The sequence below is a fragment of the Macrobrachium nipponense genome, chromosome 4 (genome assembly GCF_015104395.2).
Source record: "Macrobrachium nipponense isolate FS-2020 chromosome 4, ASM1510439v2, whole genome shotgun sequence".
Taxonomy (NCBI): domain Eukaryota; kingdom Metazoa; phylum Arthropoda; class Malacostraca; order Decapoda; family Palaemonidae; genus Macrobrachium; species Macrobrachium nipponense.
Genome location: NC_061100.1, coordinates 134,379,393 through 134,402,052, shown reverse-complemented (window position 1 = coordinate 134,402,052; position 22,660 = coordinate 134,379,393). Strand labels below are relative to the sequence as shown.

Genomic DNA, 22,660 nt, shown 5'->3' with positions numbered 1-22,660 from the left:
AGGGGTATCATGTAATAGAGCAAGCAAATCTCACGGAAAATCAAAAACAAATGGTATTATCGGCTTGTGGGCAAGAAAGCTAGAGTACGGAACAGTGTCGCAAACAATGAAAAGACTATTTGAGGATTAGGGACTAAAGAGGAACGGGAATGGTGGGGTTCGTCAGAAGGCAATGCCAGTTCTGAGAGAGGGAGGAAAAACCAAAGATATCGGGGAAGATGGAACCGAGGAAGGGGTGGTAGAAATCCTATAAACAAAGAAGGGAAGGTAACAGTATGTGCAATATGCAGCTCAGAATGGCATTGGGCTAGGGATTGTCCTCAGAATTTTCATAATAGGAAGAAAACTGAAACAAGACTAGAAGAAAATAAGGTAAAAACAGAAAATGGGACAGAAGAAGAAGAGGTTTATGTAGGAGAAGTTAATAAAATAGTGGAAGCATCATGGGAGGTGGTTGATGCAATTTTGGACACAGGGTGTAAATCAACAGTTTGCGGGGAATTGTGACTAGCACGTATTGTCATGGATTTGAGTCAGGAAGAGTTGAGGAGAATGAGGACACTAGGACAGAGTCTAATAAAGTGTTTAATTTTGGTGAGACATCTTATAAGTCCAGAGGAATAATAGAAATACCTGTGATACTAAAAAACAGAAAGTTTTATTTGAAGACGGAAATTCTGCAAGGTGATATACCCTGGCTGATAGGTAAGCAAAACCATGAGTAAAATGGGTATGACCCTAAATTTGAAAGAAAATTGTGTCATAGTAGAAGTATTAGGGGGAATGAAAGTAGAGTTAAGAGAAGACGAACAGGGTCATTTAAGAGTGCCTATAAGGAGGAGGAAGGTAGAAGAATTATTACTGGAGGGTTGGAAGGGAAAGAATCCGAGGGAAATTAAGAACACAATGAAGAAATTACATTTACAGTTTGGTCATGGAAGTGGAGATAAAATATGGAAGCTAACAGAGGAAGCACAATGGAGTAATGGGTTAATCGAAAAAGAAAAAGAGGAAATAAGAAAGTTACTAACGGAACTGATTAAAAATTGTGAGGTTTGTAAAAAATACAAAAGAAACCCCGCCAAACCGGTAGTAGGCTTTTCTTGGAGTAAAACGTTCAATGAAGTCGTAGCGATGGATGTGGGAGAGATAGAAGAGAGAAAGTTCTTGGTAATAGTGGATATGGCAACGAGATATTGTCAGGCCTGTTGGATAAAAGATAAGAAACCAGAAACTATAATAAAGATACTTTTTGAGTGCTGGTTTGCTATATTTGGAGCACCCTCCAAAATATTGTCAGATAATGGGGGAGAATTTCAAAATGAAAAAGTAAGGAGGATGGCAGAAAAATGGAATATTAAAGTATTAGCCACAGCATCAGAATCTCCGTGGAGCAACGGATTATGTGAAAAGACCGTAGGCATGATCAAGGGAAGTGTAAGGAAGATGATGGAGGAAGAGGAAGTAGATTGGTCCCTAGCTTTGAAATGGGTAGTGAGTGCTAGGAACTATTTAATGAATAATGGAGGTTTCTCTCCCAACCAATTAGTATTTGGAAAAAACCCTTCACTGCCTAACCTAATAGGAGAAGAAAGTTCTAGTCCTGCAAGCAGAGAAAAAGGGAGGAAGAGGGTATGGTAAGGGACACACTGAATGCAATGCACAAGGCCAGAGAAGCATTTATAAAAAATGAGTCCTGTAATAAAATAAGAATAGCGCTAAACAAAACATCAGAGAACATAAATTTGGAAGAAGCAGTGGTAGGAGATGAGGTATTCTATAAGAGGGAAAATGAAAATGAATGGAGAGGACCTGCTCAGGTAGTGGGAGTATCGGGGAAAACAATAATAGTCAAACATGGGGAGTTCTTTAAGAGAAGTAGCTAGGATACATGTGACAAGGATTCAACGACGATCACCAGATACAGAAGAGATATCGGCTAGAATAGATAAATCCCATGGGGTGAAAGGTAGGTCAGATGGCCCAAATGAAGGGAAAGTAGATTGGCTGGAAGGAGAGGAGATAATGGGTGAGAGAAGGAATGCAGACACAGAAGAGACTATAGAAAGAGAGGTGATAGAGGAAACAGTGGAAGATAACGGGCAAAGTGGGTCAATAGAAAGCGAGTTAATGGAAGAGATACCAAAATTCAAAAAGGGAAATAGAGTTAGGGCTATAAACAATGATACAGGACAAGTAGAAGAATGGACTATTTTAGGTCTTGCAGGAAAAAGATCAAGCCAAGCATGGGCTGATTCGTACAATATACGAGACTCACAGTCAGGTGACAAAGGGTGGGTTAACTTGAGGGATTATAGTCAGGTAGAAAAAATTGAAGATGAAGAGGAGGTGTTGCTGGGATTTGAAAATAGAAGCATAATGGAAGCTAAAGAAAAAGAACTTCTAAGTTGGAGAGATAACCAGGTATATGAGGAGGTAAATGATGTTGGACAAAAAGCTATATCTACAAGATGGATAGTAACTGAAAAGATAAAGGGGTGGGGGGTGGGGGGGGGAAGGATATGTAAAGCAAGATTGGTAGCTAGAGGGTTTGAAGAAGAATTGGCTGAGTGGGAAAAGGATGCTCCCACATGCAATGCTGAAATTTTAAAATTCTGTCTAACCATAATAAAGGTGAAAAATTGGAATTGTTATACATTGGATGTCAAAACTGCATATTTACAGGTGACGAGATACAAAGAGAAGTGTACTTGAAGCCACCAAGGGAAGATGGTTGGAGGGGATTATGGAAGTTGAAGAAAACAGTCTATGGGCTCAAGGATGCAGCAAAAGCATGGTATTGTAAAGTGGTGAAAGTAGTGAAGGAGCTTCAAGGTGAGAGAAGTAGACTAGAACCTAATATATTCTTTTGTAAAAAAGAACAATAAATTGGAAGGCATTTTGTGTACACGTAGATGATTTTTGCTACGGAGGAACTGAAGGATTCTTAAAGGAAACGATTGGGAGATTGAAAGGGGAAATTGCAAGTAGGAGAACAAAGAGATAAAAGGTTCAAGTATATTAGGAGTAGTAATAGAGCAGAAGGAGAATAGATTTTCCCTTAATCAGTGGCAGTATATAAATTCCATAAGAGAACCAGAGGCTAGAAGATATACGGGTAATAGAGTGCTAGAACAAAAAGAGTTAACAGAGTACAGATCAGTGGTAGGACAGCTGAATTGGGTATCACTACACACGATACCAGAAATATCATATGATATTAGCGAATTAAGTAAAGCATTTAAAGAAGGAACAACTCAGGATATGAAGAAACTTATTAAAATTGTGAGAAAAACTAAGAGCATGATGGGCGAAGTTACAATAAGTGAGATGGAAGAAGAAAGGGTTTATTGGGAAGCCTATGCAGACGCTTCATTTGGAAACATAGAAGATGGCCATACTCAACTGGGTTATATTATTTCTTTGACAGATGGGAAGAGGAGAAGTCCCATATGGTGGAAGTCTAGGAAATCCAGGAGAGTGGCAAAATCCACCATTGAGGCTGAAGCCCTGAGTGTTGGGGAAGCTGTAGAAGGATTGATATATTTCAAGCATTTTGTGGGAAGAGGTAGTAGGAGGGAGAAATTTAGAAGCCTTGGTTAACACTGATAGTAAAACACTAATGACCGCCATCAAATCGAGCACTGGTGTAAGTAGCAAGAGATTAAAATAGATATTGCTGCAATAAGGGAAACCATTGAATCCGGGGAAATAAAGGAGGTGAGATGGATAAAAGGAAAGGAGCAAGTGGCTGATGTATTAACTAAAGCAGGAGTTTCAGGGGAATGTATTAGAAATTATGTAGAGGGTATAAAGAGTTGGAGGACGAAGGAAATTAAGAGGGGAATACTAGGTTAGGAAACAGTCGGAGGGGAGGGAGAAAGAGATAAGTGTGATTATATATTGTATAATTGTTATGGGTATAGATAAGTGTGATTATATATTGTATAATTGTTATGGGTATTTTATGCATTGTTGAAATATGGTGGGTGTCCTATATATAGACAACATGTGGTAGATTCTAGAAGGTGTCTGTTGATGTATTTAAGTTGTGTTGTGACGTCATAGGCTGTGACGTCATAGACAAGATGGCGGCGGCGTCGGCAGGATGTAAACAATAACACGGGGGAGTAGAAAGCACGTGTTGGTGGTGTGTGGTTGGTAGGGGAGAGCTCTCTGTCTGGTAGGAGTTGTTTTTTGGGTCGTAAGTCTTGTGGTGCTGGTGTTTTAAGGTGATTTCTGGAGTGTACTGGAGTTGGAGAAAGCGTACATGGTGGGTTGAGATTATTCATTTTTGATAGAGAAAGAAAGGAGTTAGGCTAGGCCAAAATTCAAAGTCAAAAAAAGATACCCTTCAGGCGTAACACCAAACTCACTGCTGCCCTGTAGCCTCTAATAGCAGAAACGGACATACGTTTCCCATCTCTGAGGAAGGTTAAAAAGTCAGCTATTCGCTGTATAGAGGTCGCAAGTGGAGAAAAACCCCGTTTACGACACCAATCACAGTAGATCGCCCAATTGCCTTGGTAAACTACAGAGGTTGACTTCCTAAGACTGCTGGACATGTGCCCAGCTGATTTGTGAGAAAAGCCTCTCTCGGAGGAGATAGTTGATAGCCTCCAACCGTGAAGAGACAGGGATTCTACTGACTGGTGGAACCTTTCTGCATGGGGTTGACACAGGAGATGCCGCCAAGGGGGAATCTCCCTCGGAATCTCTAACAACAACGACAGCAGATTTGGAAACCATTCCGCCTGAGGCCACAGAGGGGCTACCAAAGTCATTCAGAGACCCTGTGAACTCATCAGCCTGTTCAGAACCTGACGGATCAAACAAAACGGAGGGAAGGCATACACCTCCAGGTTGTCCCAGAGATGTTGGAATGAGTCTTCTGCCAATGCTTTGATTCGAATGTGTCTTCTGCCAATGCTAAGGGATCTGGAACCTCTGAACAGAATACCTCCAGCTTCCTGTTGTAGCGTGTCGTGAAAAGGTCCAGCATGGGTCTCCCCAAAATCTGTAAAAGCTTGTCTGCCACCACTTGATGAAGGGACCACTCTGCCTAGGATCTGATCCCGGTGACTGAGTTTGTCTACGACCACGTTCCGTTTCCCTGGGATATACCTGGCTGAGAGCTCTACCGAATTGCTGATTGCCCACTGGTGAAGCTTGACGGTCAAGGCATGAAGTTGCTGAGAAACCAGGCCTCCCTGTTTGTTCACGTAGGCTACCACCATGGTGTTGTCCGACATGAGAACGACAGAGTGACCCTCTACCATCCCCTGAAACTCCTTCAGACCCAGGAAAGCCGCCTTCAACTCCAAGACGTTGATATGCTGCTACTTGTCCTCCAAACCACAAACGCCTGAAGCAATGAGGCCGCCTAAGTGCGCGCCCCAACCTGCGAGGGAGGCGTCCGAGAACAGAAGGAAGTCCGGAGGAAGAGAACGCAGAGGGACGCCCTTCAATAGAATCTGGTCGTCCAACCACCAACGAAGGTCTTCTCTCACTTCCAAAGACAGTGGGACCATAAACAGGGGAGAGTCCCCCGCTGGAGACCAGAATTCTCACAGTCTCCATTGCAGAGACCGAAGATGAAGACGCCCATGAGGGACCAGCTTCTCCAGGGAAGATAGCACTCCCAGAAGAACCTGCCACTGATGCGACTTTGACAGGAAGTTGCATGCCACAGCCCGCAACTTCTCCAATCTCTGATCCGACGGGAAAACTTTTGCCACTGTTGTATCGATGACCATGCCCAGGTAGAAAATCCTTTGAGTGGGAACGAGGTTCGACTTTTCTTGGTTGACTAATATGCCCAGGTCCAGACAGAACCGAAGACGGCGATCCCTGTCTTGCAGCAGCTTCTCCCTGGAAACTGCCAAGACCAACCAATTGTCGAGGTACCTCAGCAAACGGATCCCCTGAGCATGGGACCGACTTGACACGAGAGAAGACCCTTGTGAACACTTGAGGGGCAGTCGTCAGCCCGAAGCACAAGACTTTGAACTCGAAGATCTTGTCCACCAGAGAAAAGCGAAGGAACTTCCTGGACGTGGGATGAATAGGGATTTGGAAGTATGCGTCCCTCAAGCCTATCGACAGCATGAAGTTGCCTTCCCTCACGGCTGCCAACACCTAGCGCGGGGTCTCCATCTTGAACTGTGTCTTCCTGATGAAGCGATTCAAGGTAGATAAGTCAATCACAGGCCTCCATCCACCCGATGCCTTGGGCGCCAAGATGATGTGACTGTAAAACCCCGGGGATGGACGCACTACTTCCTCTATTGCATCCTTGTCCAGCATTTTCTGCACTTCTCCCGAAGAGCCAAGAACTTCAAAGAATCTGGAAGATACGTCTTCCTGAGCTGCAGCTTGTCCGACAGAGGAGGAGAGAAGTCGAATGGCAACAGGTATCCCACCCGAGAGGCGCCCGACCTACCGACGGCCCCCTTGACCTCTGCCCCTGGGGCCTCTTCTTGGTTTAAAGGAACGAGAGCGAAAGGGGCGTTGATCTTGAGACTTGGGGTGTGTCGAAAAGCCCTGCCAAACTCGAGGTCCTCAATGGCCTACCAGGCGACGATCTCCTCAACTGCTGCTGGACCAGGGGAGGAGGAGGGGCCGGACGTCTCCGAGGGCGGGACTCTTGATTTAGACACGGCATGGTACACCAGTCGGTCCTTGGTGTCAGCCCGGTGTCAGTCTATCTCATTTTCAAGTTCTGTCTGTGGAAACAAGAATTGCGACTCCAACAGATCACCGTTCCTCAAGGCCAGCAAGGACTGGGTGTCGAGCGACCTCTCCATCCTAGACAAGGCCGCATCCCTCCTAACCAGAAGATTAGCCCATAAATTGGCACTGAGGTGAGCCAAATAAGAAAACGCCTTGCCCCCGGACTTCAATAGACTGGCAAGCAAGGTGGCACTCATCAATTTCCAGGGGACCTGTCAGAAGCTATCTTGGCAATCACCACAGACCAGAGGTCCAGCCAAGAAACCGTCTGCAACATGGAGGCCGCCATAGATTCCAAAGCTAAGGCATCTTGGGGAGACAAGGACGGAGCCACTGACCTCACCTGTTCCAGAGTCAAACCTGGCTTCAGAAGAATGACGTCTGGGTTAAGGTGGCGTGACAACAAAAACGCAGAGCTCGTAGCATAGTACTTCCTATGTCTTGTGAGAGGTGGGGGTAGTAATTTGGTAGAGCCTCTAGAGCGAAGTGAACCGTCCCGGTCAGAAACAGAGGTAATATTATATAATATATATAGATATATATATATATAGTATATATATATATATATATATATATATATATATGTATATATATAATAAAATGTATGTATGTATGTAATAATATATATAAATATATATATTATGTATGTATATTATTATATTTTATGTTATATATAATATGTAGATATATGTATTATATATATTATTATATGTTTAAATATTATTTATATCTATTAATGGTATTATTTATATATATATATATATAATTACTATATATATATATAGATATATGTATGTATAATATATATATATTAATATATATATATATTATATATATTTGTATATAATATATATATATATATTATTATATATTATAGTATAAAATATAAATTATATATCTATATACTATATATATATATATATCCTATATGTATCTTATATGTATCTTATGTATATATATATATGTCATATCTCTATACTATAATATATATATCTATATATATATCTATACTAATAATGTCTCTATATCTTCTTTATTAATAGTATACTTCTATGTATCTATATCTGTATATACTCCATATTGTCTATACTATATAGATATATATATCTCTATACTATATGTTCTATAATACTGTGTGTATTATATATATGTATCTATCTATATATTGTATATACTCTCATATATATATATATTATTCTATGATATATATATATATATATAGATTCATCTCTACTATATGTGTGTATATCTATATATGTATATTCTATCTATATATATATCTCTATATATTTATATATTACTATGTATGTATGTATATGTATGTATGTATGTCTGTATGTCTGGTTATGTCTATCTTCTATTCTATGTACTATATATATATATCTATATGTATGTATGTCTCTCTTATATCTGTATTTATATATCTAATAGTCTGTTTTATATATATATATCGTCTTATATATCATATAAATATATATTAATATAATTATCTATATAGATATTATATAATATACTATATATATAAATATAATATATATATTATGGTATATATATATATGTAGTTGATATATATATGTATATATATATGTAATATATATATATTTTTATTATATGTAATATATATATATGTCCTATATTATCTATAATTATATATAATATTACATATATAGATATATATATGTTGTGTTATATATTATGTATATATTATTAATGTATAACTAATATATATATATTATATATATATATATATTATATATAATTTATTATATCATATATATATATATCTGTGTCTATATCTATATACTGTATATATATATTATATAAATATTATATATATCATGTATCCATGTATGTATGTATACTAGTATGGATGTATGTATTGTATTTTTATAAATAGATAATATTTATATTAATAATACTATATTTTGTATGTATTGTATAATAATATATTTGTATATATTTATATACGTATATATATATATATATATATATATTTATATTATATACATATATATGTATATATATATAGTATATAATATTTATTTATATAATATATATATATATATATATTGATGTATTTCTATATATATATATTTACCTGTATATTTATCGTATATATATATATATAAATATATTATCTATATAATATTATATATATAATAACTACATACACACACACACACACACACACACACACACACACACACACACACACATATATATATATATATATATATATACATATATATATACATATATATATACATATATATATATATATATCTATATATATATATATATATATATATATATAATATATATACATATATATATATATGTATATATATATATATATATATATATTATATATATATATATATAATATAATTCATTGTTGTTATAGCTTTTATCATTTTCGAAATATTTGCATATAAATCACGATAAATAGAAAAAAATAGACGTTTGGTCTACTTTGACTCTACCGAAAGGGTCGAAAAACACAATTGTAATCAAAAAGTCTAGTCTAGTCTAGTAATATTCAATCATTTATCTTCATTTTGAAACAAATTGGAAGTCTCTAGCACAATATTCCGATTTATGGTGAATTTTGAAAAAAAAAAAAAATTTTTTTCCTTCCCTCCGCGTGTGGTATCTCCGCCGCAAATCTCCGAAAGGCTTATGTCACATTGTCGTAATATTTGCACCATTTCATATTGGCTGTTATATAGAGTTCTATATATGAAAATGTGTGCAATTTCATGTAGAATACAACAAAAAATAATTCATGGTTGTAGCTTTTATCATGTTTTAAATATTTGCATATAAATCACGATAAAACGAAAAAAAATAGATGTTCGGTCAACTTTGACTCGACCGAAAGGGTCGAAAAACACAATTGTAAGCTAAAATTCTTACAGTCTAGTAATATCAATCATTTATCTTCATTTTAAAACAAATTGGAAGTCTCTAGCACAATATTCTGATTTATGGTGAATTGTTGAAAAAAAAAATTCCTTCCCTCCGAGGTGGTATCTCCGCCACAAATCTCCAAAATGCTTACGCCACATTGTCGTAATATTTGCACCATTTCATATTAGCCATTATATAGAGTTCTATATACAAAAATGTGCACAATTTCATGTAGAATACAACAAAAAATAATTCATGGTTGTACCTTTTATAATTTTTGAAATATTTGCATATAAATCACGATAAATAGAATAAAAATTGATGTTCGGTCAACTTGTCCTCGACCAAAATGGTCGAAAAACGCAATTGTAAGCTAAAACTCTTACAGTTTAGTAATATTCAATTATTAATCTTCATTTTGAAACAAATTGGAAATCTCTAGCACAATATTTCGATTCATGGTGAATTTTTGAACAAAATTTTCCCCTCCCTCCGCGCGTGGAATCTCCGCCACAAATCTCCAAAATGCTTAAGTCACATTGTCGTAATATTTGCTCAGTTTCATATTAGCCATTACAAAGTTTTATATACAAAAATGAGCGCAATTTCGTGTAGAATACAACCAAAAATAATTCATGGTCGTAGCTGTTATAATTTTCGAAATATTTGCATATAAATCATGATAAATAAAAAAAATTGACATTCGGTCAACTTTAACTTGACTGAAATGGTTGAAAACTGCAATTGTAAGCTAAAACTCTTACAATCTAGTAATTTTCAATCATTTATCTTCATTTTGAAACAAATTGGACGTCTCTTGCACAATATTTCGATTTATGGTGAATTTTTGAAAAAAACTTTTTTTATGTCCGCGCGTTATGAATTCATGCATCACTTTGTGATAATATTATCTGTGTTGCTTTGATCGTTTTACATGTGTTATATACCAAAATTATTGCAATTTAGTGTACAATAAAACTAAAAGAATTTAACTCTTAAGCTTTAACTGTTTTGCTCACAGCGATTTGTCTACAATTATATATGAAAATTTTTTTCCACGCTATCATATATTCCAATATTTATATATGATGATGATATTTTTTTTCATTTCTGATGGTTTCATACTAAACTTCATGCAATGACAAAAAAAAAAAGGAGCCAAAAATGAACTCTTAATCTTGAAAACTAAGCGTGCTGTGATTTTTTGAAAAAAACTTTTTCCTCTTCGGCACTCACTCCCGAACCCCACCAGCATACGGGAGACGATTTCTGAAATACTGCTTCGCCGTTTGTTTAAGGGTTAGTGTGGATCCATGAAAAAGTTAGTGGGGGATAGTATGCCTGAAGCAATTACTTGTGCAAAGGCTAGGGTGTTGCATGCTGATCAAAGAAAGAAAATGCCAACAACAAAGTACTGCTGTTAGTGATTTCAAGGCTGGCAGAGGCTGGTTTAAAATATTCCAAAAGTGTACGGGCATACATACGTACTCTTGTACGGCATAGGAAGGCTATGATTTCCAACAAACAAACCGCCAAAGAATTAATCAAATTCATTGACTATCTTGAGGCTGAAGGATTCTTCCCTCACCAGGTATTCAACTGTGACAAAACAGGCCACTTTTGAAGTAAAATGCCAAAGAGGACCTACATCATACAGAAGGAAAGTTCATTGCCAAGGAACAAGCCTACGAAGGATAGGCTAACTGTGGTGTATGAATCAAACTCCCAGTGTGTCTAAGAAAAATATATAGTAATTAAGAATAAATTGCCTGTGATGTGGAAGACAAACGAAAAAGTTTGGGTCACGAGGCAAATTTTCATCGAGTGGGTCAATAAAGTGTTTGGCCCTATTATTAAAAATACTACCTCCAGGAAGATCATTAACCCTTAAACGCCGAATGGACGTATTAAACGTCGAGTCAAAATCTCCCCCGATTTCCGAATGGACGTACCATACGTCGGCTCAAAAAGTTTTTTTTAAAATTCGCGGAAAAAAATACTTTATAGGCCTACCAGCCGAAAACTTTTGAATCACGCGCCTTGGGGGATGCTGGGAGTTCACGGATCAAGGCGTTGTTTTGTTTACAATCGTTACGCAGGGGCGCAAGCGCGAATTTCTTTCTTATCGCGCTAAAAAGTATCAGTGACACATCTCAAAAATTATTTCGTCACTGGCATAATTTTTGCACCGTTTTAAATTATCCGTTACATGAAGTATTATATATGGAAATGTGCGCAATTTCATTTAGAATACAACATAAAAATAGTCATGATTGTAACTTTTATCAGTTTTGAAATATTTCCATATAAATAACGATAAGTGCCAAAATTTCAACCTCCGGTCAACTTTGACTCTACCGAAATGGTCGAAAAACGCAATTGTAAGCTAAAACGCTTATATTGTAGTAATATTCAACTATTTACCTTAATTTTGCAACAAATTGTAAGTCTCTAGCACAATATTTCGATTTATGGTGAATTTATGAAAAAACTTTTTCCTTACGTCCGCGCGGTAACTCTTCCAAAAAAATCATACATGCGATTGTGGTAATGTTTGCACCATTTTAAAATTAGCCGTTACATAAAGTTTTATATATGGAAATGTGCGCAATTTCATGCACAATACAACTAAAAACAACCCATGGTTGTAGCTTTTATCAGTTTTGAAATATTTTCATATAAAAAATGATAAGTGACAAATTTTCAACCTTCGGTCAATTTTGACTCTACCGAAATGGTCGAAAAACGCAATTTTAAGCTAAAACTCTTATATTTTAGTAATATTCAATCATTTAACTTCATTTTGTAACAAATTGGAAGTCTCTAGTACAATATTTCGATTTATGGTGAATTTATGAAAAAAATAAAATTTTCCTTACGTCCGCGCGGTAACTTCCGAAAAAAATCATACGTGCGATTGTGGTAATGTTTGCACCATTTTAAATTAGCCGTTACATAAAGTTTTATATATGAAAATGTGCGCAATTTCATGTAGAATACAACGGAAAATAATTGAAGTTTGTAGCTTTTCTCATTTTTGAAATATTTGCATATAAATCACGATAAATAGAAAAAAAACACGTTCGGTCAACTTTGACTCTACCGAAATGGTCGAAAAACGCAATTGTAAGCTAAAACTCTTATATTTTAGTAATATTCAATCATTTACCTTCATTTTGCAACAAATTGGAAGTCTCTAGCACAATATTTCGATTTATGGTGAATTTATGAAAAAAAACTTTCCTTCCGCGCGCGGATTCTCCGCCATAAATCTCCGAATTGCGTACATCGAATTCTCGGAAAATTTGCTCCGTTTCATATTAGGCATTTCATAGTGTTTTATATATGAAAATGTGCGCAATTTCATGTAAAATAAAAGGAAAAATATTTGAAGGTTGTAGCTTTTCTCATTTTCGAAATATTAGCATATAAATCACGATAAATAGAAAAAAAACCACGTTCGGTCAACTTTGACTCTACCGAAATGGTCGAAAAACGCAATTGTAAGCTAAAACTCTTACAGTATCGTAATATTCAATTATTTGTATTCATTTTGAAACAAATTGGAAGTCTCTAAAACAATATTGAGATTTACGGTGAAATTTTGAAAAAAATATTTTTTTACGTCCGCACGTTACGAATTCGTACATAATTTTGTGATAATATTTTTCCGGTGTTGCTTTTATTGTTTTACAATGTATTATATATCAAAATGATTGCAATTTAGTGTACAATACAACAAAAACAAAAGAAACTCGTTAGCTTTTACCGTTTTTTGCACAGCGTGATTTTAATACAATTATGTATGATTTTTTTTTCTCGCTACCATATATCGCATTATTTACATATGATAATGATATTATTTTTCCTTTCTGATGATTGCATACTAAACTTCAGGCAATGACAAAAAAAGGAGCCAAAAATGAACTCTTAATCTTCAAAACTAAGCGCGCTGTGATTTTTTGAAAAATTTATTTTTTCCGCTTCCGCGCTCACTCAAAACCCGGAATTCGGGGGAGTTTTTTATTTTTACCGCTTCGGCGTTTAAGGGTTAAGTGAACTCCTGGTAATGGACAATAATGCTCCTGTCCATCCTCCTGGCTTGGAAGACCAGATGTTGGATGAATTTAAATTCATCACTCAAGTTTTTGGCCCCCTAATGCCACTCCTCTCATCCAGCCCATTGACCAGCATGGTCCAATGACAATGACCATGCATTGTATCACTTTAGGAAGATTTTAAAGACACCTGAAACAAGTGTCTCTGGATAGTTTTGTTGTCAAAAGGGATCTAGTGACTCTCAAGCTGGTCCTAGTGCTGGTAAAAATCGAAGAGGGGAAGTAACCCCAGACAGTGCCACTAAAAAACGTAGAGAAGTAACCCCAGATAGGGTCTTGATACCTGAAGTCCTTCTGGAGGGGGATTCCCTTGCCAACAATAACCTCTCCTCCCTCTTATCTTTCATATGCTAACAAGTCTTCCATATAGGTAAGACAAGAGTTGTTAGTCTTCCGTATAGGTAAGAGTGATGTTAAATGTTCATTATTCATTTATTTCCCATTGTTTTCTGTAGGTAAAATGGTTTCTTCCCTATGAAACATTTTTAAAAATATTTTCGGGGGTCTGGAACACATTAAGGCAGTCCTCAGTTAATGGCGATCCGGTTTTATAGTGCTTGTCTAGCGCCATAAAATTAGCGATTTGTGGCGCCATAACGGGCAGAGTTCCGGTTATTGGCACCATAAGATGCAGATAATAATTATGGCACCATAACATACCTAACAGGGATGCCATTAATTGCAGTGTTTTGGTTAAACACGGTTTTCGGCTATCAGCAGCCCGCCGAGATCGGAACCCCTGCTGAAAGCTGAGGACTGCCTGTAATTGTATTTACATTATTCCTTAAGGGAATTATTGTTCTAGTTTTCGTACGTTTCAGACTTCTTTGGAGGTTCCAGAATTGATTATGTCTAAAAACCGAGGTTCCAGAATTGATTGTGTGAAAACCGAGGTTCCAGAATCGATTGTCTGAAAACCGAGGTCCCAGAATTGATTATGTCTGAAAACCAAGGTTCAACTGTACATTAATTTCTGTAAACATCCTAAAAAAATTTTAATCTTAAAAATCTTATAGACTAACCAAAAGATACAAGTGCATATATATGTGCATATCTGATGATGTTTTCTGAGCTTAGAATACACAAGATAAAGTAACTTATATTGTGCTCTCTCAGAAATTTAAAGATAGAATCACACGGAAAAAAAAAATACTACTTGAAGTAGATGTGTTGTTTGTAACCACTTCATTCAATACATCTGTATGACACTTACAAAAGTATTATCTAAATACATAATCACAGCTAAGAAATATTAAGATGTATAAACACAAAAGTAAAGCTTGATAAAAAAAAATTATAAATAGTACAGATAAGTGACTCTCCTGCTTTTGTCAAGCTAATTTACCAATAGCAATTTTTCACTATTAAGCACTTACTACTCTCATTCAGGGGAGAGAGAACAGACTTTGATTCTGATGTCTCAGATGCAAGTTAAAAATATCATGTGGCATCACTTGTTTCAAAGATGTGCTAGCATGCCCTCTCTCTTTCTCTATGGAACTAGTAAACACAGTAGATAGAACGGAAAAGAAAAAAAATTTGAATGTGGCCCTGTTGGTCTGTTTATGTCAAGACATTAACTCTAAAGGATTCCATTTAGCGTAGGCATGGATAGAAGTGCTACTGAGGAAGCATTGTTTTTAATCTCTTCTTTTACTACATGGGAGAAAATAGTAATCAAACCATAAATAATATATTACCTGGCCTCAACTCAAGCATGGTTACTCATTTTTTCCCCCAATGTATAATCAACTGAACTGAAGTGTCACATCCCCTTAACTAATATATAACCAACATGACAGGGTACCTGGGGCCAACTTTACAGCTTACCGTATACTGCAGTGCAATAACAATTCCATTTAAAATACTTTGTTCCTTTTCTATCTGGTATAATTGTAATTATCTTTAAACCTAAAATATTGATTTACATATCCTTCAAATTCAGACATACTGAGGTCCACTGAGTTGAGGTGCCACATATAATGCTTAAACATTATTCTCCGACTAGAACAACTTCAAGAAATGAAAACTAGAGTTTAGTAATAAAGGCTGATGCTAGTTTTAACCTGTTGGTTCAGCATTTTTGCCAGTCCTAGGCGATTCTGTTAATCTCAGACTATTGTACTTGTACTGTACTACAATAAAAAAAAATTAAAACAAAGTTGCACTCAATAAAAACCCTTAGGTGTTAAGAAACTGAATACTTACGAGTGAAGCATTTACGGACTGGTTTATGGATGGAATGACTGACTTATTCATACAAATCCAACTGTCATGATAAATGCTTTGATCTTTGTTCTGTGGAAGTAAAATTAATAAACAATTAATAACCATAAGACATGATGCACACAAAACTTCTTATCTAAAAGATTCATCTACAACCTTGGCTCCTAAATACATACTGAACTTACAGTCATCATACAAATTTTTTGAGCTCTACCCGTTTCTAATTGTCTTTAAATTGTTCTAAAGTAGATTACAGTGACTGTAAGAATTTATCTTGATACTATATGCTCTATTCTTCACTTTAGCAATTTTTTCTCATACTATTAAGTTCTAGTTTTGCTTTGCTTTCCTGAGATTATCTTGTATTACTTACTCCATTACATATATGACTTCAAAAGTAAAATAGAAGACACCACATGAATGGTGGTCTGTATTTCCGTAGGAACAAGAGGCCTCTAGGTGCCCAGTGTCAATAGCAACCAGATGCAAGGGGTTTTACAAACAGTGCAAAAGACGGAATAGTGGAGGGGAGAAGACTGAAAATCAATGTAAGTAAAACATGGCTTATGGATCTAAGGAAGCAAAGGAAAAAGTACTAATTATAAAAACTAGCAAACATGTACAGTATACAAAAATTGTGTATGAAAATGCATAAGTATACAAGTCTATGGGCATAACCAGCATCATTTCACAGGCGGAACCAGCTCCGTTTCAGGGAATCCCTTCTCACCCCCACTCCCGGGGGGGGTGTGTGTGTGTGTGTGTGTGTGTGTGTGTGTGTGTGTGTGTGTGTGTGTGTGTGTGTGTGTAGGATGAAACCCCATCATAAACTATCTTAGGGGTCCCCGCTATAACCCTGCCAAGATATTTTCACTAAAGTTTCTGTTATATTGCTCTAGCATCAAATTTAATTGTAAAAAAATAATAATTAAAAAATAAATAAATAATAAAGGACAATTCTTTTTCTGCTTTGCCAGTTTTCTGCTGTCCTTATCTGCATGTTCTTAATCATGCCTCTCATTATTCAGCAATTACATTAAGAATTAATATTATGTGACACAGGTCAGACCCATTATAAATTTCTTACCTCAGTTTTCTTCTGCACTTTTTGAGGAACACTCACATCATTAGTTTCATGTGGTGACGTCACTGTAATCTGTGGCGCCTGACCATTAGGAAGCTGAAAAAATAGGGGTGAAAATTTTCTTCACACAGAGCTTACGAAATGCAAATTCTTTTTAATTCTCATTTGACATAAATTTCTACCCTTTGCTCTTCCAGTGGATTACACAAAACTATTTTAAGACTTCTTACAGTTTTTGGACAAAAAAACCCATTGCAAGTCAACATAATATTTGCAAAAGCTTTAATGTTGCCTCAATTCAGCTTATTTCTTTTAAAGTTTGAAATTATTTATAATAATAATCAGCACCAATGAAAATGAGACAAAAATAATGATGAAAATATTCAACCTCTTCTTTTAATATCACAACCTGACTAAAGTAAGTATTACCTTTCTTTATATTCCTAATAGATTTGTTTATTACATATCATCATTGCTTCCAACACTGTGCAGCACAAACTGCCTCTGAAATTCTGCCACTCATGTATTTCCTATGATTTATCTTCCACAAAATTCCAACTTCCTTCTCAAAGTTCTCCTCCAGGTACTACTAGGTTCTCCAGCTCACATACTATTCTCTAGTGCAGTGGTTCCCAAACTTTTTTCTGTCATTTCCCCCTGCACCCAGTTCAACCATCCAGATTTCGTCCTTCATGTGTATGAGGGAAAGAGTAGTTAAAACACACTGACTATTTACAGATTCATTTTTCACATGTACAAATATACTGATAAACATACTATAGTTAAAGAGTAAAGTGGATAGAGAGCAGTTAGTAACAACTCGCTCGCTCTCTCTCAGACATGAGATGTAATTATCTCCCCCCCTGGTAGCTTCAAATTTCCATCCCCAGAGGGAAATTTCCCCCAGTTTGGGAACCACTGCTCTAGTGGGTCGGGTGGAGGACATGCTTTCTCCACCCCCTTTTATAATTTTCTCACCTAAATCTGCTAATTCTCTTATTTCCCTTAGGTTACCATTTCCTCCCATTTGACCCCAAAAATTCTTCTTTAAAGCTTTATCATCAAATAGACAAAATCTTATAGGATTCATGTCTGTATGTAGTAAACACATCGTACTACACCTAGGTATAATGGTCCTTTCATATGTAATTTCAGTCTAATATGATTTCCAAAGCTTCTTCAGCCTGCTTATTGTTTAAGTGGCTTTTTTTTTAGTCTAATTCCAACCCAAGAGAACCTGTATTGGATATCCTTGTCCCTGAATATGTGAAATTCAACCTCATCAAATCTTTTCTCCATCTAATGTTACTTTATCCATTTATGCGTGCTCTGTCCTCTAAATTTTTGCTTTTCTTAAATTCAATTTGGGTCCAATCTCTCGAAGCAAGTTTGTAAACGTTGTTGCATTTCACTGCTTAAAATACCATTTCTTCATAGACAAAGTTTGTCAGCTTTCTATTGTTTTCAATCTAGTACTTTTTTACTTGACCACTATTTTCATTATGAAATCTATAAACAGGGCTGACATCAATGACAAAATGATTTTCCCTTTTAACAGCCAACTATTTACTGGACACTTGACAAGCTCCATCAATATTAACTTTGCATCTACTTCGTGGATAATTTCAATTACCATTACATATCTAACACGAATAGTATTGTAACAAAACCTTCATGGTCTATGGAGTCTAATGCTTTCCTCAATCAGAATGGATATTCAAATTCAATAAATTGCTGCACAAATATTTGATGTGTGAGACTCGCAACTTCTTTAAAACAGTTACTAAGCTTTTTGTCAATTTCTTTCTCCAGCCTACTAAGAATAAGCATACTATATATTTTCATTACACCTCATATGTTTGTTTGTTTGTTTGTATGGTGTTTTTACGTTGCATGGAACCAGTGGTTATTCAGCAACGGGACCAACGGCTTTACGTGACTTCCAAACCACGTCGAGAGTGAACTTCTATCAACAGAAATACACATCTCTCACTCCTCAATGGAATGGCCGAGAATCGAACCCGCGACCACCGAGGTGAGAAGCAAACACCAAACCAACCACGCCACTGAGACGCTTACACCTCATATGTGCAATGTCTCAGTAATAACCACAATCAATAAGGTCACCTTTCTTTGTTATCCAAAACTTCCAATTCCCAACCTTCAGGCTTTGTTTCCTCATTCCATAACCTGTTAAACAGCCTAGTTAGTATATGAGCGGTTGTTCAGCTTCAGCTCAAATCCTCTTTGCAGATATTCCAACATAACCTTGCATTTTCCATCTCCTCAAGTTCTTAATCGTTAATTCTACTCTTAAAACCTGTGAACTGATCCATAAGCATATTCAGATCATTGTCAGGTTCTAATATGTCAGTCAAATTATACCTGTACCTTTTAATATTTATTCAGAATACAATATCTTTGTAATAATGACATTCTCAGTCTTAAAAAATTCAAACTTTCATCATTTCAGAAAATAGATAAAGTATATGACTAAGATACCAAGGCTCAGGCAATTTTCATGGAGTAATTTGAGTGCAGAACACCAAGAGGATAAAACAATAAACTTGTCTTTTGTAAGTTTTCAAAACATATCTGCACTCAAGCTTAAGATGAATATGTATATTATAGATTAAGGGAACATAAAGATGAATATTAAGGCTACACTAAACAGGTATTTAGTATGTTACATACCTGTTGTTGACTTTGAAACAACTGTTGAAGCATCATCTCTTGTTTCCTAATCATATCTCGCATTTGTTGAATTTGAGCTGAAATAAAAAATTGTAACTTTCTCACATTCAGTTCATAAGAAAAATTTTGTTCAATACACAATATTACTAGAGTCTATTAAATGTTGTTTCATAAAAGCATTGTAAACTAAAGTAAAAACCAGACATATAAGGTTCTTAACACCTTTAAAATGGTAACCTAAAAAAATATTGGACCAAAATTTAAAGCTGAGCACACTAAGTAAAAGGATATTACTACCTCAATTAAATGAGGATTTTCATGTCCCCTGGATAGGGCTTCAAACAACGTTGTGAGGCCAGGTTTGTCTGAAATTATTTCTTTCAAATTTTATCCCAACTTGCTAGTTTTGTCAAGAAAGATAAATGTGAAAGCAATATGATGAAAACCAGAAGAAAAGCCCCTATCAGTTATATAAGATAACTGAAGCTAACTAAAGACCACAAAAACCATGAAAAATTATATTCTTAAAAAAGGAATTACGTATATATATAGTTACCAAGTAATTACATAGCTATAGTTTCACTATCCGTCGGCAGCTGGAATATTGAAAATTCGTGGTAGCACTACGTATATTTTTTTGGCTCTACTTACGAAAATAGTTCAGGTTACGAAAGGTTGTTGCTGTAAAGTCCCGAGATTCGCCCGGACCACTAATAACAATTTTAAAACTTGCGCACCGCCAACTGCGTAGACTCGCCACCATCCTCCCGCTCTCCCATTGGTTCCTGATGCTAGTCACCGCCAAAAGATCCTGCGCTCCTATTGGTCAGCATCTCTCCCATCGTGTAACTACGTAGCGGCGTTCTTCAGTCACTCCGAAGCAGCATGCGAAATTAGTTCGTTCTACACGATTTCGTTCATTAACGTAAATTCGTTTGTGATTTCGTTGTACAACTACTATCCGACTTACAACCTGCTCGACATACGACCACTCGTACTTACAACCTTACTTCAGACAGTTGACCATTGAGTTACTTGGCACTGCACCATCTCATAAGAACTCTCATCACTCAGGCAGCATCAGTTTGAGTTACCCTGCCCTACCTGCAGCATCATTTGGTATTAACTGTACTGTAGACTGAATTGCAAACCAATTTACGTAAGAATCGACTTCTGACATGCATGCAAGAACCTAACCCCATTGTAACTCAATGCCTGATTGTACGTAATATATACTATTACATAAATGATTAAAATGTATTAGTAGAAGTACATTATGTGTAAAAAGATTTGAAATAATGGATTGGTACATTACATTACAAGTACTAAGTAGGCACTTTTATATAGCAAAGGTTTGATAGTATACCCTACCCAGTATGTTGGCCACTTTCTAAGGTTCGACTTACATCCATTCTGACTTACAACCAGTGGGGCGGAACCAAACTTGGTTGTAAGTAGGATAGTACCTGTAGTACTACTTTATCGTGTTGTGTGAGAACTTTAGCACATACGTATACTACATAACTTAATTACGTACAGTATATATACATAGTCATGGGTCCCAAGAAAGTTGCTGAAGTTCACGGAAAGAAGAGGATGCTTCCTATGCAGACGAAGATGGAGATCATTAAAAAGTATGAAGCTGGCATGCGGTTGAGTGTGATCGCTAAGGAATACGGCCGAAATCCATTGATGATACGCACCATCCTTAAGCAGAAGGAAGCCATCAAAGCAGCTACACCATCCAAGGCATGACTATTTTGTCTAGCAAGAGGATTTACGTGCACGACGAGATGGAGAGGCTGTTTCTTTTCTGGATAAAAGACAAAAGAAATCGCTGGCGATACGATAACCGAGACGGCAATCTCCCACAAGGCCAGCGCTATTTTTGGCGATTTGATTGCCCAGGTCAAAGACGACGGAGGAGAAGGGACATCGAAGCCAACCCCAGACTTCAAGGCTTCTCATGGGTGGTTTGAAAAATTTTGGAAATGGACTGGCATCCATTCGGTGGTGCGGCATGGGGAGGCGGCCAGCTCAGACACGAAAGCGGCCGAAGCCTTTATCAAGACGTTCGACGAGATGACGATCAACGAAGGCAACAGTTCTCAGCAAGTCTTCAACTGGAAAATAATGCCTCTTCGGACGTACATCACGGAGGAAGAGAAGAAGCTACCCAGGCATAAGCCTATGAAAGAGGCTTACGCTCGCACTTTGTTCGAACGCCAGTGGGGATTGCAAGGTGAAGCCCCTCCTTGTCTATCATTTGGAGACTCCTCGAGCCTTCAAGGTCCACAAAGTGCTAAAGGAGAAGCTTCCAGTGATGTGGAGGGCTAATGCGAAAGCCTGGGTAATGAGACTTTTGTTCACCGAGTGGGTAAATCTCTGTTTCGGCCCGACAGTGAAGAAATTCTTGGAAGAGAAGCGCCTCCCTCTGAAATGTCTGCCGTTGTTGGACAATGCCCCTGCTCACCCTCCTGGCCTAGAGGAAGATATCCTAGCGGAGTATTCTTTTATCAAGGTTCTTTATCTCCCGCCTAACACCACCACTCTCCTCCAGCCCATGGACCAGCAAGTGATATCGAACTTCAAGAACCTGTATACAAAATACCAAATTTGTAACTAATTTGTATTTTTCATAACTAACAAACCTGAGGTCTTAACATTAGGATTTACTAGCGCCAAGCTGGAAACCGGTAGAATTAAAATTACACTTGTGAGATCCAGGGACTATTGGCATCTATACCAGGTCACGGGGCATGTATACCCAGAATGCCCACGGCTACCTGTGACCCACCAGTTATATTTCTAACCCAGTTTAGACTGCTAGAGGGGTGGTTCGAGGTGGGCCTTTACCTGTTAAGACCTCAGGTTTGTTAGTTATGAAAAATACAAA

The 22,660-nt window shown here is 36.7% G+C and overlaps 1 protein-coding gene across 1 annotated transcript in view; it reads right to left on the bottom strand.

Moving 5' to 3' along the window:
• Positions 1–22,660, bottom strand: part of LOC135211196 (mitotic checkpoint serine/threonine-protein kinase BUB1-like) — a 201,531-nt gene that overhangs the window by 76,092 nt on the left and 102,779 nt on the right. The window contains exons 10-12 of the mRNA XM_064244418.1: positions 19,765–19,841; positions 17,074–17,166; positions 15,969–16,058 (exon numbers count right to left, since the gene is read on the bottom strand). Of these exons, the coding sequence (XP_064100488.1) occupies positions 15,969–16,058; positions 17,074–17,166; positions 19,765–19,841 (260 nt within the window). The remainder of the gene's footprint in view (positions 1–15,968; positions 16,059–17,073; positions 17,167–19,764; positions 19,842–22,660) is intronic.